The following is an 18,201-nucleotide window of genomic DNA, read 5'->3' on the forward strand; positions in this document are numbered from 1 at the left end:
GATCTGCCCTGTTCAAATTCTTCTAAACAATGAGGATTTATTGGGTCTGGATGTGCCCGTTCATACAAGTCTCAAACATTGTTTGGTGATCCATGGAACATGTTTGGGTGATCCACACCATTGACCTAATGGGCCCACTGTGGATTAGGAAAACATTCCAAATTTGAAGTTGATTTGCATCCAAGGTTTCCCCGCTTGACCTGGGGTCACTGCGAGAGGGTCGTGGGGTGGCCAAGTTGGGTGCCACTTTGCCCTCAAGTGCAGGGCCACGGGAATGGCGTCTGGCTCCGACGAGGGATCCGCCTCTCAAACCACCTACCGCTTTGTCCGCGCCCTGACATTGGCCTTTTCTAGATCACACATAGACACAAACAGACACAGACAGACACACAGGCACACAGACAAACACAGACACACACACAGAGACACAGACAAACACAGACACACACAGACACAGACACACACACACACAGAGACACGCACAGAAACAGAACACAGACACACAGACATGCAGAGACAGACACAGACACACACAGACACAGACACATACACGGAAACAGACACACACACACACACACAGAGACACACACACACAGAGAGACACAGACACGGACATAGAGACACAGACACAGACACAGACACACACACACACACAGAGTTAGGGTCTTCCAATCTTTCACATTGGAACACCCCAATCCATGTTGGTCCCCATCAGATGAATGGCGCGCGCGCACACACACACACAGAGTATGGGTCTTCCAATCTTTCACATTGGAACACCCCAATCCATGTTGGTCCCCATCAGATGAATGGTCTGGGTCAGTGTTTTAAATAGCGAAAAGCATGTAGCATACACTACATATGCAACTTCTAGATTTTTAATTAAGGTTGTGCTTGGTTGCACTAGATATCATGAAATCTCATGATATTTTGCACCAAATTAGACCAACTAATAATGGAATTTCATGATATCTGGTGTAACCAAACACAACCTAAACAATAGGAAAAATAGGGCAAAGATCAACTATAAAGATAAAGAAAGAGCAACAAAAATGGTTTAATACAGTTACTTTCACTATTTTACTAAAATCGCAGGAAAGATTAAATAATTTTTATTAAAAAATAGAAAAAATATAACAAATTATTGAAAAATTAATTGATTTTTGTTTTAGTGAAAAAAATAACTTGTAGTGTAAGTTACGTAGTGTTTATGTAGGCTATGTAGCACGTAGGGTATTTAAATGAGCGTGTAGCGTAGGCTCAGGCAGTCAGGCTACATGCGACTTAAGCTATTTTCAGGAGCTATATAACATTAAGGCTAAGCTATGCTACATAGTCCAAGCTACATGCTACATAATGTAAGCTATTTAAAACACTAGTCTGAATCAATGGACTACTTGAACAGCATGGCCACTTCAGGATACTATTTACATCTAGATGCATCGGGACCCAATAAATACTCCTTAAAATTTATCAGTTACTACTGGATTTGAAAGGATCCAAATGATTACCAGATAAAAGCCTGTAGAATACATCGTTCTGTGGCTTCCTGTGCTATCAACCCAGTAAGATAGCCACAAGTCATTTCCATTGCGAGATGCTTGCATTAAGATTGCTGATAAGGATATTACAATTACAATTTTCCAGCTGGAAAATGTGGCATAACTTCTGAAAAGAGAAAACCATTGAAAGGATCACAAGATTACAGGCACTCAACAATTTTGCAGACTGAAATAATATCTAGAGGAAAAAACTACAGTTCTCTATCTTGATAGACGTGGTACATATGTACGAGATCTGGACCATTTTCTCCGCCAGTCGCTAGCATGGAAAAAGTGTTTCTCCAGAAATCACACAATTCAGGTGATCCTATCCTAACACACCTTTGAATTAAATATTTCACTCACTTGTATACGCCAAGTTCAACTGTACCCTCTTTCCTTAGCTCTATTTCAATAGCTTCCTGCGCTTCCTCTGAGAGAGTTATGCAATCTTCCTCTGGTATGAGATTAGGCCTCAATTCACTCGAGGAATTTATGCTGTTTTTTGGTCTTAAAGATTGAGATGAGATCTTTGAATCTTCCATTGAAGGAATTGTTGCATATGGAGACTCTGAAAAGTCAGCAAAGCTTCCAGTCCACTTAACATGTCCTCTATCCATGACTACAATCATGTCAGCAGAAGAAATTGCCTGCAGAGAAAGAAGTTATATTTTTAAAATTTTAGTCACAGCATTTTCCTTTCAAAATGGCAGAAAATATTAATACCATTTATGATGATTTTAAAACAAGGACTAGCAAGTCTGAGTCTCTCTGTTTAACTCAACAAGCTGAGTCATATCCAAGAAATGATCATCGCTGTGTGAAACCATGTTAATTTTTATAATCTATAATAGCAATTGTAATTTATATCATCATCACCATAGCCCTTTATGGCTAGTTGGGGTAGTCTTTAATAGTTCTGTTTCACAAATTTGAAATGTGTGTATATATATATATATATATATATATATATATATATGAGAAATTTGAGGATTTTATTAATGAAAAATGAAAGTAAAAGTACATGGGCAAACAACCCCATACAAGGAAACCCTCTATCAACTAGAGGTTTGAAATGTAAATTCCCATTGTTTGCTATATTTGCATAACAGTGAATTATCATTTCTGATTGGCATCTTTTGCTACCTAAAGGAGAGTTAAGATGGGGATGTTTTTTTTTGAAAGGTGTATTTTATTGAAAGAAAGAAAGCAACAGCATGAAGACAAAAACAGCAAACCAAAAACCTAAACACTCCTAAAACAACTACAGCAGAAGCAAGAGTAGAAAAAAAAAAACTAGGAAAAACCTAAAAGAAACTAAAGATCCAGAAAACTAAAGGTACAACAACAACAAGTGCTACCACCAGTGAAAGAAAACCCCTTGACTCAAGGAGCCCGGTCCCTAAAAATCTGAACAATCATCAAGAAAACTCCTGCCTCAGAGCTTTGCTTGTTGCGAAAGCAACGATCATTCCTTTCTGCCTAGATTGACCAAAGTGCCACAAGCATCGCTGATGGGGAGATCACGCGCACATGTGCACGCACGCCGCCCCCTACGCACGTACGGAAGGAGGGGGAGGGCCCCACCGTCGATCTGGCTCGATGACGATGTCCAGGGAGGACCTCTTAGTTAGAATACGGAGTTTTGGTTCATTAGAGTGGGCCCAATAATCAAGTAAAGCCCATCATGGGATCTCATGATCGGGGTCCACTAGTCGGATTGATTTCATTTTTTAGATTTTGCTTATTGTTATTATTTAGAACATCATGAATGCTTTAGATTTCTTTGTTTGGTTTTTATTTTAGTTTACTTCATCGTCAAGTAATAAGTTGCGCACATGGCGCGAGTTTAGGGGTATAGGGTTTTCCCTATAAATAGGCACCCCTTGTAGTTCTTTTGATCCATTGAAGTTGAATAAAAATTCCTGCGTGGTTTTTCTGCTCTCTAAGTTTTTGAGTTGTGGAAAAATTAAAGTGGATGCGAAGCCCTCCCTTTTCGGAGGGCTAAGATTAAAGTGGGTGCGAAGATCTCTTTTTGAAGGGTTAACTACCGTGGTGCGAAGCCACATTTATCCCAATCCGCCCCTCCATCTTATTTCATCCATCCTTCGATCATCTTCGCCTCAAATTCACTTATTTTGCAGTTGTTTGTCTTTCTACAACCAGTTTCCAGAATCTGGCCCTGCAGGAGAGCTGAAACTTCGACGGAGCACTGCGCACAAACCGTGCATCGGATCGAGCTGAGATTTGGGGGTTTTGGAGTCTATCCTTGGCCGACTAGGGCCAAGGTGGCCTTTTTTTGAATAGTGGGCCCTACACAAGTACGGCCGGGATCACACGCACGTGCGTCTGGGCCATTACTGTTGTCCACACATGCGGTACTTCTCTGGTTCGTCTCTCCTCTCTTTTACTCCTCTTTCACCCCAAATCCCTAAACCTAACCCTAAATTACTCCAATCCCCAATTTTATGCCCTTTCTTCAACCTTAGGGTTTCCCGAATTGAAATCTGTGAATCCCTTGGATTGGGGAATTATTTTTGTGCGTGTGTGGATAAATTTATCCTCATTTGATTCTTGTTTGGTTTATAATTTTGATTGATCCGGCCCTAACATGTGTAGGCTTGGATCCGCATAAGATTCCCCTTAATTTAGTGTTTGAACTTTTGTGTGGGATGTGGAATTTTGTGTAATTGTTTTTGAACTAGTGTGATCTAAAGATTGAAAATCTTGCACATCATACTTGAATTTCATGTCCTGCATCAATCGCGACATGCCACATTTTCCTCCTGAGCTTACCCCCATCTTCTGTGTGCTAGGCCAGAAAAAACTCTTCAGTAGAGCGCAACATCATCCACTGAACCGACACTAATGAAAACACCTCATTCCAGATAGTGGAAGAGAAGGTGCGGTGAAGGAAGAGAAGATCTATGGACTCTGCTTGCTTGAGGCACAAGAGACAAACATTCGGGAGGACCATTCTGTGCTTTTGGAGATTATCGACAGTGAGAACTCTCTTCTTTCCCACTAACCATCCAAATGCAGCAACGTTAAGATGGGGATGGTTCTATTAAGAAGGAAAAATTTTGAGAGAAAGAGAGCCTATGGGGCTAGGATTTCCAGTCCTCTTTTATTTATAATAATAGAAAAAAAAGGCAAAATCGCCTATATGTCCTTACATGAAGGAAAAACTAAAAGAAGGCGAAATGGCAAATAAGGAAAGCATGAAACAAAGATAAAAATCTAAAAAATTAAGGACAAAGGCCCATAATATATAAGGCCCAGGTGTATATATCTGTAGGCCTAGTCATAAGCCCACATGCACATATATCCACACATTCCCTCAAGTTGAGGCATAGATATCAATCATGCCCGGCTTGCCAAGAACATGTCGTCCAGTTTATTGTAAAAGCCTTTGTGAAGATAGTCGCTAATTGCTTGGAGAACGGGACACATAGAATGAAAATAATACTTGTAGTAACCTTCTCACGAATAAAGTAATAACCAGCTTCAATATGTTTTGTGAGCTCATGAAAAACTAGATTAGTAGCGATGTGAATGACTACTTGATTGTCACAATACATACGAACAAGAGTCTTCACAGGAAATCCCAATTCAAAAATAAAGTTTTTGAACCACATAATTTCACATATCGTATTCACCATAGCTCGATACTCAGCCTCAACACTAGACCATGCCACAACTGTTTGCTTCTTAGTCTTCCAAGTTACTAAATTGCCGTAAAAAAAGTATAGTCGCCTGACGTAAAGCAATAATCATTTGGAGAACCTACCCAATTAACATTAGAGTAACCTTCAATATCAAATTTATCATGACAGCTGAATAAGAGGCCATGTTCGACGATTTGATGTAGTGTAAGATACGATGAACTGCTTCAAGGTGGCTAGAACGGGGAGCATGCATGAATTGACTAACCAAACTCACAGCATGAGACAAATTTGGACTAGTAATCGTCAAAATATCAATCTCCCAACCAAGCGTTGGTACATGCGAAGATCATTAAGAAAATTTCCATCATCTGCCCTGAGCTTCTTATTGACTTCCAATGGAGAATCAATAGATTTGACACTAAGATTACCAGTTGAAGCTAACAAATTAAGGGCATATTTTTGTTGCGATAAAATTATGTCCCTTTTAAAATGAGAGACTTCAATTCTAAGGAAATATTTTAGCGGTCCTAAGCCTTTGATATCAAATACCTTACTCAGATATAATTTCAACTCAAAAATGTCATTAGCATCATCACCTGTAATAAGAATGTCATCCACATAGACACTCACAATAATGATCTCCTTCACATGCCTCTTAATACACATAGAATGATCAGAATGAATAAGAGAAAATCCAATACAAATCGAGGCTACACTAGATTTATCAAACTAGACCCGAGGAGCCTGCTTCAGACCGTATATCGCCTACTTCAGATGACATACTGATGCAGGACAATTAACCACTTGCTCTAAAAGCTCGAACTAATAGAGCATGGCGAATTAATCTCTTTATCTCATAGCCCAGGCCCCACATCTCATGGGTTAGGACCTCGGTAGAACCCCCCTCGTGGGCCCCAAATCACATGGGCATTGTCTCACATGAGCCACCCGCCTCACACGGGCCGCCCACCTCGAGTGTGCCCTTGCATCCCATAGGCAACCCACTTGAGCTCGATGTGAAAATGCCCCTGCATTAATCACCCCCAGTGAGTAGTCACGAATACGAGACCTCCTCCTTTGATACTACTTTGACGCAGGACAATTAACCACTTGCTTTAAAAGCTCGAACGATAGAGCATGGCGAAATAATCCCTTATCTCATAACCCAGGCCCCACATCTCATGGGTTAGGACCTCGGCCGAACCCCCCTCGTGGGCCCTAAATCACATGGGTACCACCTCACACGAGCCGCCAACCTCAAGTGTGCCCCTACATCCCATAGGCAACCCCACTCGAGCCCGATGTGAAAATGCCCCTGCATTAGATTCCTTCCTCTCCTCCCCCTTTCAAGTAAATCCAGGAGGGGGTAACATATATATCTCCTAAGTCAATTCGCCATTCAAAAAGACATTTTTAACATCCAGTTGATGTAGGGCCCAATGCAAATTGATAGTAAGAAAAATAATCACTCGAACAAAGTTCATCTTACTAACAAGATCAAATGTTTCAAAATAATCCTCACCAAAGGTCTGCATAAAGCCTTTAGCTACAATGTGGGCTTTATGTTGAGCTATATTTCCATTAAGATTACACTTGAGTGCATACACCCAACGATAGCCCATGAGATTCTTCCTACCTGGTAATACAATCACCACCCATGCATGATTCTTTTCAAGAGCTACCAATCCTCTTTAATAGCTTAACACCACAGAGGAAAAATAAGAGCCTCCCTAAGATTTTTAGGAATGATGAAGGAAGAGCACTCAAGAGCAGAAATAAAAGACTTGTATTGAGAAGACAAAGAATGAGAGAGAGAGAGAGAGAGAGAGAGAGAGAGAGAGAGAGAGAGAGAGAGAGAGAGAGAGAGAGAGAGAGAGAGAGAGCATTGAATGGAATGAGAGGTGCATTATCTTTTTGCTTTTTTAACAACCACAAGTAAGTTCATGGTAAGGTTGTCTAAATATGGATCAACATAAATAGGCAAAGAGTAGTAACATTATCAACACTTATAGCCAAAGGAGCATGCTTCGTGGTATCTTGAGAAAGAATAGGATTACGAACATTCTTTCATTCATATACCTTCAAGTTAGACTTGTGGAAATCGGTAGCAATCTTATCTCTAGCATTATCGAGTTTGCAAGGAACAAACACTATTTCATCAGTCTTAAAGACAAGGACAGGAAGAACAATAAAATGGTACTCCCACTTTCCACCAGAAAAATACAGTGTCTTCAACAAATTTTACATCAACTGAAACATAACACTTTTTAATAACTAGATCAAAACAATTATACCCCTTTTGTGAAGATGAATATCTCAAGAAACTGAATTTGACAACTCGATTTGACAATTTATTTATAAGAGGATCAATATTATAGACAACACACGCTTGTCCTAAGACCTGCAATGGAATTTTAGCGATTGGGTAAAAGGTAAAGAAATATTGGATAGTGATTCTCCAACATTAATCTTTGTAGGAAGACAATTAATTAGATAATAGGTTGTGGGAACAACCTTTAACCTAAAAAAATTAAGAACATACATACCAATGAGGAGAGCACGAGTGACTTCTAAAATATGTCTATTTTTCCTTTTAACAATTCCATTTTGTTGCGAGGTATATGCAGGCATGGTTTGAAAATTAATATTATGCTCCTACAGATTAGATAACATAGTATGGGAACAATACTCTTTTACGTTATTTATATGAGTTCCAATATTCACATTATTGATTTTTTACTCTACTACGAAACACATTGAAAATAGAGCTAACCTCATCTATAGTTTTCATTAAATAAATCTATGTCATATGAGATGTATCATCAATAAACGAGACGAAGTAGTTAAATCCATTAGAAATGATAGAAATTGCACCTCATACATTTTAATGAACCAAAGAGAACTATTGAACTGTTTCTCTAGAGAAGGATAAATAGACTTATGGTGTTTGGCTAAGACACAAGCCTCGCTACTTTAAGTTTTTAACATCATTAGACTCGACTAACGCAGGTAATAGGGCCTGTAAAACTAGACTCGAGGGATGACCAAAAGTACAATGTCAAATGTAAAGATCTTCATTCTTGACACCAAGACACTCACTAATTATGACTTGAAATATTTAAATGAAAAATATATAAACCATCCTTATGTCCACCATCAATTAGCTTCTTCGTCTTTAGATCCTATAAAACACATTGATCAAGACAAAAATCATACTACAATGCAGGTCCTTTGCAACCTTATTAATTGATAACAAATTAGATGTAATATTAAAAACCAATAAGACAAATGACAAGGAGAGAGAATGAGAAACAAATAAAGTACCCTTTAACCAAATAGGTGTTAGGGTAACATCCGCTAGCTTCGACACGACTTAAATCTGGATTATGAGTAAATGAAGAAAAAAAACCAGATAGACTTGTCATATGATTAATATCCCTTGAATCAATAATCCGAGGACTCGATGCAGAAGTAGTATGAAAAGCAGTGAATGTGCTACCTGTCTAGGCTAAGAAAATGGATGAGGAGGCCTTATTCTAAGTGACAACCCTTAACAAATTATCATATTCGGATTTTAAGAGATGAAACACATCACCAATTGATGGAACTACAAGTGAAGTTGTGTGAGCTGGGTATAGCGAACTCAGGGGTGATGTTGGTGTATATGGTCCTTTATGTGTCTTTTTTTATTTGTGCTTGTTCAGTGTTTGGTACTTGTGCAGAGTACTCTATGTAACTTTAGTAGTATAATAGAAGTGTTGTGTGTGGTGTGGCTGCCCTTACTCACCAAGCACGTTTTTCTCCAAAACCTCTCTCTCTCTCTCTCTCTCTCTCTCTCTCTCTCTCTCTCTCTCTCTCCTTTTTCTCCATAGATCTTTACTCCTTGGTATCAGAGCGTCTAGGACCTCACACTGATTGAAGCTCTAAGGGTTTGCTAACACCAGCAACCGTACAGCTGACATCAGCAAGTGTATGTACGAAACTAAAAGTTTTGCATCGGGAAGAACAAGATCTGATGGAGCTTGGTTTTAGAAGAATTATGGTGATTTTTACAAGATTTTTGGAGCTGATTTGAAGTGTGTTTGGGCTATTTTTCAAGTCCGATGAAAAACCCTCGATTTTTAGCAATTTCTCCCAAATCGGTAAGAGTTTTTTTTTTTTTTTTTTGGGGGGGGGGGGGGGGGGGTTCGTTTGTTTTACCCAATTAAGGAATCCATGGGAGTTTTTCTGATCTTGGGGTGGATTTTTGTGTGCGTGTTTTTTGGCCCTATTAGAGGTGCGGCTCCACCATTTTTGGCCCTCTTGGGGCCCTTGACATACACCACAACTCTGGTGTATATCTATCATGTCTCTCTTTCACTTTATGGCTGTGTTCTGTCTGTGTTAGTCTTTTCGTTAGGCTTCCTGCTGGTTTTTGAATTTTTATTCCTTTTTGGACACATGGCCCGATGTTTGGACCTTCGATTGTGTGGTAATCTGGCCTGTGTTAGCATGTGACTGTTCTTATTCTCTACGATCCTCCATTTCTGTCTTCTTGCTCCAGTTTAGTGTCTTCGGACCATATGGATGATAAAATATCTTCTGGATCGGGTGTGGGCCCTTTGGATTTGCACCCCTTGTTGATTACCACTGTCAAGCTGGATGGCAATAATTATTTACAATGGGCTCGGTCCGTGAAAGTATTTTTGGGAGGAAGAGATAGACTCACCTACACATTGGATGATTCTTTAGACCCTACAGATGGAAATTACAAAACGTGCATGTGTTCTGAGTTGGGCATGATTGATATCCATGCTCCAGCTTGAGGGGGAGTTTAGAGGGGTGTGTGTGAGTGTGCACATGTGCATTTGTAATCCAGTGGAGTACCATATATTTTTATTTGGTCATTAGAGCAAACACAACAAACACAATATAGCCTTTTTGCCCTGAACTCTTGCTCTTTTCCCATCTTTCTCTTTCACTCCTCTCCCTTCCATTTCTCCTTTCCCCCTTTCTACTTCTTGTGGTAGTGGTTGAAACTTGAATGCAGGCCTCGAGCAAGTATAGTTATTATTTGCACATACGAGGCTCATTGAATTAGAAGTAGAGCCATTTCAAAATTTTCATTCTAGATTATCAGATTTCTTTATGAGATACAAGCACATTCTATATAAAACACCTTCCAAGATCGTCAAAACTCTTCCTCCAGCCTCTCACCTCCCCTGGTGAGAAATGCATATGTTGGCAGCTTTCACCTTTAGTTTCAAGCTTACCTCATAAAATTATCTGAATTATACGTAGAACAGGTTGAAATGACTCAGAGAAGGAACAACCTGAACATTATGGGTACACAATATTTGTGTCTTTTGGTCCATTAGATGTCCCAAGATAGCATTACGTAAAATCCAGCGAGCTACTTGTGCATCAACTGCACTAAGTACATCATCAAGCATGCATACATCGGCGCCATGATAGATAGCCCTGCATATTGTTGACTTATTAATAAGGATCCTGAACAGATTTCCAAGATGGGTCACTTCATGGGAGCTATTATATGATCATTGATCTAGGATATCTTTAGTATCATCTGTCATCATTGCACAGGTGGGCCTACAACTCTATGATCCAAACCATTAGATTTCATGAACCCCAACAGGGGACAATCCACATAGCTCATTGACAAGACAATTTAACCCTTCAATCAGTGGCCTTAAAATGGAATATAGAGGAGAAATGCAACAATAGTCCATATTCAAGCAAAGACATATTGGTTGGCTATGAGCTTCAGGCCTAGAGGCTTTCAAAGCATGGCACCTCCATGGCAAGCTTCAAGCCTAGAGGTTTTCAAAGCACGGCTCCTCCATGGCAAGCTTCAACTATATAGGTTTCCAAAACATGGCTCCTCCATATCAAAGGCTTGAAATCAATGGTCTGGATCACCAAAATACAAGCCACATCTGTACAAACTGAGGATAAGAGGATACTTTACATACCTCATCTTGAGGATCATAAATTCCTCCACTCTATATAAACATGGGAAGATTTACCTCGCCAATGCGAGACGTGCTCTTTGTCCACCTGATAAGTTTAGTCCTTTCTCTCCAATATATGATAGATCACCTCCAACCATTAATGAAATATCAACGTCAAGTGCACATGCTTGTAATACATCTGCATATCTGCACCCATATAACATGTTCAGAGTTAAAAGCTTAGGGCCTGCTTTTAAGTCACCTAAAAATGAGTTCATCTCATTTTAGTTAATTGTAATTATGTATTACAAATCATCTTTCTTTTTAGTAAGGATTAAAAGTAATCTTGATAACTAACAATCATGATAATACACAGTTACAATTAACTAAAATGACATGAACTCATTTCTAGGTGTCTAACAAACAGGCCCTAGGGGAAGTTGTCCAAAAAGATAAAGTACTGGTCTAGATCATCAACAAAAAGAAGGTAAGCTTATATAATCTATCTACCATTTTAAAACCAACGAGATGCGAATATGAATTTGAAGAAATAGGGGAAATCTAAAATAAATATCTTATCAAATCATATAGGGGAAACCTAAAATTGAATAGTAATGAAATCATCCACAATTTTGCAGTTCACCGATGCAAACCTTTTAGCATCATAGTCCTTTCCAAACAAAATATTGTCACGTATTGTGCCTGACAGAATCCACGGAACCTACAATTGATAACAACCAGCATTAGAATATTTTAAGCAAAACAAAAAAAAAAAAAAAAAAAAAGGTTGAGTAAGTCCATTCTTTGAAGAATCAATAACCTGTGATACGTATGCTATTGATCCACGTGAATATATAGACCCATGAACGAGAAGCATCTCTCCTAGAATTGAATTTAACAACGATGACTTACCCGAACCAACCTGAACACATGTAGTAATTGATTAAGTCAAGGGTTGTGGAAATGATATCTTATAGATAGTAGACGAGATACATATAGATAATTGAAGCTAAAAAAGAAACTTTTCTTTATATACTTAGAGATATGAGATTCTGCTTCATATTATCCTACAGTTCACTAGACTTGAATTGTTTAAGATGTGCTTCTATAAATAGAGACATATAAATCCCCGTCTCGAATTGTGTTGTAGGGTATTGATCCTTGTAATTTGACTTCCAAAAGATACTGTCATCCAATTTTGTGAATCATCCCCTTTCCCAAGTCTCATCAATTAGTTGGAATTTGTAAAGATTAAAGGTTTGAACAAAAGAAGCTAACTTGGACAAAAATATCTGTAAGGCTAACGAAAAACCTATTTTGCTTTATGATTTTTAAAGCAAGGAAAGATGTGGCCATCCTAGGTCTGAGTTTTTGTCGTTAGAAAATTATGATCTGACCCCAGCAAGCACTAGGTTTAAAACTTCACATTGGAATACAAAGTAGGAAATTCAATTTGTCCTTACAAGCCCAATTCCTATTTATGTAATCGAAATGAAGGAAATTATAGAAAATGCAATGCACTTATATATTAGTGTGTATTTATATGGGTGCATGTACAAAGTGTGGTGTGCTCTTGAGGAGCATGTATGTCCGTTTCTAGTGATATAATAAAAGGTGTCAGGGCTTGTGGCCCTGACACACAACAAAGTGCTCCTCTTTCAAAACTCTCCCCTCTTACACTTTTCCTTCTCTCCTTCTCCTCTTCCCTTCCTCTTCCTAAATCCATTCAACTCTACTTGGAATTGGAGCAAGGACTTTCCATGTTGATTGGAGCTTTAGGAACCTACTGACGTTAGCACCCGTATGGCTGGTGTAAGCATATGGACATACCGTATGGATAGTTTCTCATTGGGAAGAGCATGATCTGATGCAACTCAATTTTAGAAGATTTGTGTGTGATTTTTGTGGGATTTGGGGGGGTGATTTGAGGCGCGTTTGGGCCATTTTCATGACTGACAGAAAACCCTAGATTTCCTCTTCTTTTTTTTCCTTTTTTTTCCTCCCAAATTGGTAAGTATCTTTTGGGGGTTTTATCTTAAGGTGGTTGAGTTTACCAAATTTGGATATTCATTGAGTTCTTTTTCATTAGGGGGAGTTTTCAATGGTCTTTTTAGCCCCATTTTTGGGTCCAAGGGACCTTGGACATACACCAGAACTTTTGGTGTATATATGGTGTGTACTTTCATCTTCATTTTGCAGTATGTTGTGCTTGTGCAAGTCAATTTGTGAAGTTTCTTGTTGTTTTTAGTCTCTCCCACTCTTTCTGGCCCCCCAACTCATCATTTAGACCTTAGTTTTTGTGGAAATGTGACCTTATAGGTTTGGTGGTTGACGTAATCGTGTGAGCATCATTTTGTGTTTTGTTGCTTGTGCTTAGTGTTTGTGGACCCTTATAGATGACACACTGTCTTCCAGATCCGGTATGTGGTCTTCAGAATCTCATCCCTTGTCGATTACAATAGTTAAGTTAAATGGTAATAAATTTAACTGTTTGTAGTGGGTTCAATCTGTGAAGCTGTTTTCAAGGAAAAAGATAGGCTTTCATATATATTGTATGGAGCTCTGAATTCTACAAATGGGGATTTCAAGACTTGGACCAAGGAGAACAACCAAGCCATGGCTTGGTTGCTTAACAATTTGATACCAACTGTGAGTAATTCCATCATGTTTCTAACCTCAACAAAAAGGATATGAGACACCCTTCATGATATGTATTCCAAAGCCTAAGATATATCCAGAATGTTCACATTGATTTTAGACACTGTGAGATTTTAACAAGATTCAAGATCCTTGAAGGAGTAACTTTCGGCTCTTCGACATATGTGGGATGAGTTGGACCTCTATCAACCCCTTCCTTACAACTATATAATGGACTACGAGCACGTATGGAAGCAACGTGAAGAAACCAAAATTATGCAATTGCTTTATGGTCTCAACCCTAAGTATCATGGTGTTCGAAGACATTATAATCATGGATCCGCTTCCTTCTCTAATAGCTATTTACACCATGTGTCAAAGGGGCATCACATCATCTGCCTCTCCATTTGTTTCGCCGGATCAATCTACATATGCTGTTAGTGACTGATCTTCATTTAACCATGGCTCTAAAGTTCCAACATAGGGTACTCAAGGACGCGAACAATATTTTGGATTGAGTAAATCAAGGTAATGGCCATGATGTTGATTGTGAAGGACGTGGTAGTCATTGTTGTGGTGGACGAGAATGAAGATGTGGACATGGATATGACGGACCTTGCACTTGTACTCACAATGGGGGTACCAATCACTCTATTGCTTGTTGCTAGGATCTTATTGATTGCCCATCTTGGGCAGGTGTGTTAGTAGCTAGTATTGCCTCCCCTAGTTTCAAGTAGACTTTAGAGTTAATTGCAATGGAGTAGTCTACCTTAGGTGATTTCATTCTCTTATCCCGTGATGCCTATGATGCCTTAATGCGATTGCATGTGCGTGACGTCCATCAAGCTTTCTCCTGCTACGCACTTGTTTTCGATTCTGTATGAACCCAACTTCCCACTCAATCTATTATCTATTAGTTCTCTTATGAAATCTTTGAATTGTTCAATAACTTTCTTTCCTTTTCACTATGTGTTTTAAGACCTCTAGACGAAGTGGATGATTGGTGGAGGCCATGAACATGGAGGAATTTTTTTTTTTTTTTTATAATGATGCTCCTATGATTGCATCTAGTGCCTTGTCCTTAGATAGGGAGTTATTGTCCCGATGACATTATCGCTTAGGACATCTATCCTTGTTTAAGTTAAAACTTTCATTTCCTTCAATTTTTGTATCTAAACCTTTAAACTATGAAACTTGCAAGTTCTCCAAACATCACCGGGTTGTGTTCCCTCATAGTTTATCTAAGAGGAAACCCATACCTTTCGAGTTAGTCCACTCTGATGTTTGTAGTCCTGCACCTGTTACCTGTCTTTTTTATATATAAATATTTGTTACATTATTGATGATTGCACATGGATGACCTAGATTTATCTTCTAAAATCTAAGGATGAAGTTTTTGATATGTTCAAGCTTCTTTTTTTTTTTTTTTTACAATGAAGTGGTCAACCAATTTCAATGCCCCATCAAAGTTTTTCATTCCAATAATGGAGGCGAGTATATGTCGAAATTGTCTCATACATTGTGTTAATGAAGCCTTCAACAAAATGGTGTGGCTGAGCGAAAGAACCATCACCTTCTTGAGGTTACTCATGCTCTTTTACTTGGTATGAATCTTCCAAAATGATTCTAAGATGATGCCTTACTGTTGTTTCTTAATTAATCACATTTTATTTCGAATATTGTCACACAAATCTTCATTTGAAATCTTGCACTCACATGACAAACCATTTCTGTTACCTTGTAAAGTTTTTGGGTGTACATATTTTGCTTAGATCTTAAAGGGAGTAATGACAAGTCGAGTCCTCGGGTCATAAAGTGCATTTTCTTAAGTTACTCTTGGTCTCAAAAGGGGTGTAAGTGTTATAATCCACTAACCTATAAGAGGTATGTGTTAGCAATTGTCACCTTCTTTGAAGGGATTCCATACTTCTCTGCTTAAGGGCGATCTCTGCACCATTCCCTTACTAGTTAGGGGCAGTGTTTTAAATATCGACGATATCAGCTGATATGTCCCACGATATATCTTATATCCCACCTGGGCGATACAAAACACACAAGTAGTGCCAATATATCCCACCTATTCGACCTAGTGAGCAATTTCGATTTCTGATCTATGATTTTGTTGTAAATCACGTTAAATCATTGTCAAATGGTTACACATCTATGATTCTTCATGTTTTCCATGAAAAATCATGGATTTGGAACTTCGATTTTGAGATTTGGGGGAGATGGGTCAAGTTGTGGAAGATTGAGAAAATTCGAAATTTCTCAATTTCTCGCAAATTAGTTGCAATCTTTGTATCCAAACGCAAAATTAAACATGTATGTAACCTGATCTAGAGATTCTTCTTTCGCTTTTGAATGTATTGCTTATATTTCCATGTATGTCCTCTCATGTTTATAAATTATATGAATAGACTCTGAATATACTGACATCAGTTCAATTGGAAAGCGCATATATTAGGACTCCATACAAAGGAAATCCCTATTATGTGCACTTTCTTTTTGTAATGGTTTGATTTCTAAGTGTGTATTGATGTCTTTTTCAACCGATATATCCTATGCGATAAACGATACATTACGCTATACAACCGATATATCCTATGCGATAACCGATATGTATCCGTATCCCAAGGGTGTGATACATTATGCGATAACGATATTTAAAACATTGGTTAGGGGGAGCTTATACAGTTTGATTCTAACTCTATACCTCTCCTAGTTTTATGTCTTGATGATTATGCTCCTCCTCCGTCTTTTTCAAAGCATATTCTTGTGTATTGTCAATGAACTAAAGCTTCTATTGATTACCCCCTACCATTTCATTTGTTTCTGTTGGTGGTCCAAGTATAAGCTCCCATTCTCAGCCTCATAGCGATCTTCCTATTGCCTTACGTAAACACTTTCGCTTATGCATAAAGCATCCCATTAGCAATTTTGTTTCATATAAGCATCTTTCACATTTCTTTAAGTTTTTTGCAGCTTCCATATCCTCCTTTTTTACCCTGTATAATTTAAAGGAAGCTATGAGTAGCCTTGATTGGATTAAGGCTATGATGGAAGAAATGCAGGTGCTAGAGAAAAACAATACTTGAGAGTTGGTTTCCTTACCCGAGGGAAAACACAATATTGGATGTCGATGGGTTTACACCACCAAGTATTGTTTAGATGGTTCCGTATATCATCATAAGGCATGGTTGGTCGCAAAAGGGTTTTACTCAAACATATGGCATGGAGTATTTTGAGACGTTCTCTCCAGTGGCCAAACTTAACTCTATCTATGTGGTTATCTCTTTGGTAGTGAATTTTTCTTGGCCCCATATTTCAACTAGATGTGAAAAATGCACTCTTACATGGGGATTTTGTCTAAGAAGTCAATATGGATCAACCTCCCGATTTTCCTATACTTCACAGTCCTCATGGTTCGCCCCTTGCATGTTGCTTAAAGAAATCAATTTATTGTCTCAAAAAGTCTCCACATGCCTGGTTTAACGAGTTTAGTCATACTCTTCTAGACTTTGGATTTATTCGCAACCAAGTTGATCATTCTCTATTCATTTGTTGTCGACCCACATAGATTATGGTATTGATTATCTTTGTGGATGACATTGTGTTGTCTGGAGATGATACTAAGAAAATAGTGGTTGTTAAATCTTTCCTCAAGATTTGATTTGAGATCAAAGACCTTGGGACCCTTCAATATTTCCTAGGGATTGAAGTTGCTCGATCAAAGTTAGGAGTGGTGCTATCTTAAAGGAATATGCCCTTGATATGCTCTCAGAGACAGGGATGCTAGGGTGCAAGCATGCCACTACGCCTATGGATACTATTCTAAAACTCAATCCTAGTGATGGTGCTCTCCTCTCTAATCTAGGGATGTATCGTCGATTGGTTGGCTAGCTTATTTATCTCACTCTCACCCATTCAAATCTTTATTATATTATGGGTATTGTTAGTCAATTCATGCATACCCCTCGTACCATGCATCCGACAACAATATATTGTATTCTTCGGCATCTCAAGTCCACCCCTGGTAAAGGTTTGCTTTTTCAGCAGCATGGTCATCTTCATCTCTCTGGTTACTCCGATGTTGACTGTGTTGGAAGTTTACATGATTGACGGTCGACCTCCGGATACTGTACATTTGTAGGTGGCAATCTTATTACTTAGAAGAGTAAGTAGTTTGTTGTTCCATGATCTTTTCCTGAAGTTGAGTATAAGGTGATGGCCCATGCGACATATGAACTTGTTTGGCTTTGAACCCTCTTACAAGAACTTAGCTATAATCCTTTGAGTCCTATTCCTTTACACCGCGATAATTAGGCTACCATTCACATTGCTAGTAATTCGGTGTTTCATGAGCGCATGAAGCACATTGAGATTGATTGTCACTTCATTTGGGAG

General features: G+C 38.6%; 1 protein-coding gene across 9 annotated transcripts in view; it reads right to left on the reverse strand.

Annotated features, from left to right (window-relative positions):
- LOC131217009 (ABC transporter C family member 13) overlaps nucleotides 1-18,201 on the reverse strand; it is an 86,155-nt gene that overhangs the window by 15,839 nt on the left and 52,115 nt on the right. For all 9 annotated transcript variants that reach the window (XR_009157154.1, XM_058211689.1, XM_058211693.1 and 6 more), the window contains 6 exons: nucleotides 11,981-12,082; nucleotides 11,814-11,881; nucleotides 11,236-11,367; nucleotides 10,522-10,669; nucleotides 1,908-2,191; nucleotides 1,512-1,668 (listed from right to left, as the gene is read on the reverse strand). Coding sequence is in view for 8 of the 9 variants with exons in the window: in XM_058211689.1 (XP_058067672.1) it covers nucleotides 1,512-1,668; nucleotides 1,908-2,191; nucleotides 10,522-10,669; nucleotides 11,236-11,367; nucleotides 11,814-11,881; nucleotides 11,981-12,082 (891 nt within the window). In the remaining variant the exon portion in view is untranslated. The remainder of the gene's footprint in view (nucleotides 1-1,511; nucleotides 1,669-1,907; nucleotides 2,192-10,521; nucleotides 10,670-11,235; nucleotides 11,368-11,813; nucleotides 11,882-11,980; nucleotides 12,083-18,201) is intronic.

The sequence above is a fragment of the Magnolia sinica genome, chromosome 10 (assembly GCF_029962835.1).
Source record: "Magnolia sinica isolate HGM2019 chromosome 10, MsV1, whole genome shotgun sequence".
Classification (NCBI taxonomy): Eukaryota; Viridiplantae; Streptophyta; class Magnoliopsida; order Magnoliales; family Magnoliaceae; genus Magnolia; species Magnolia sinica.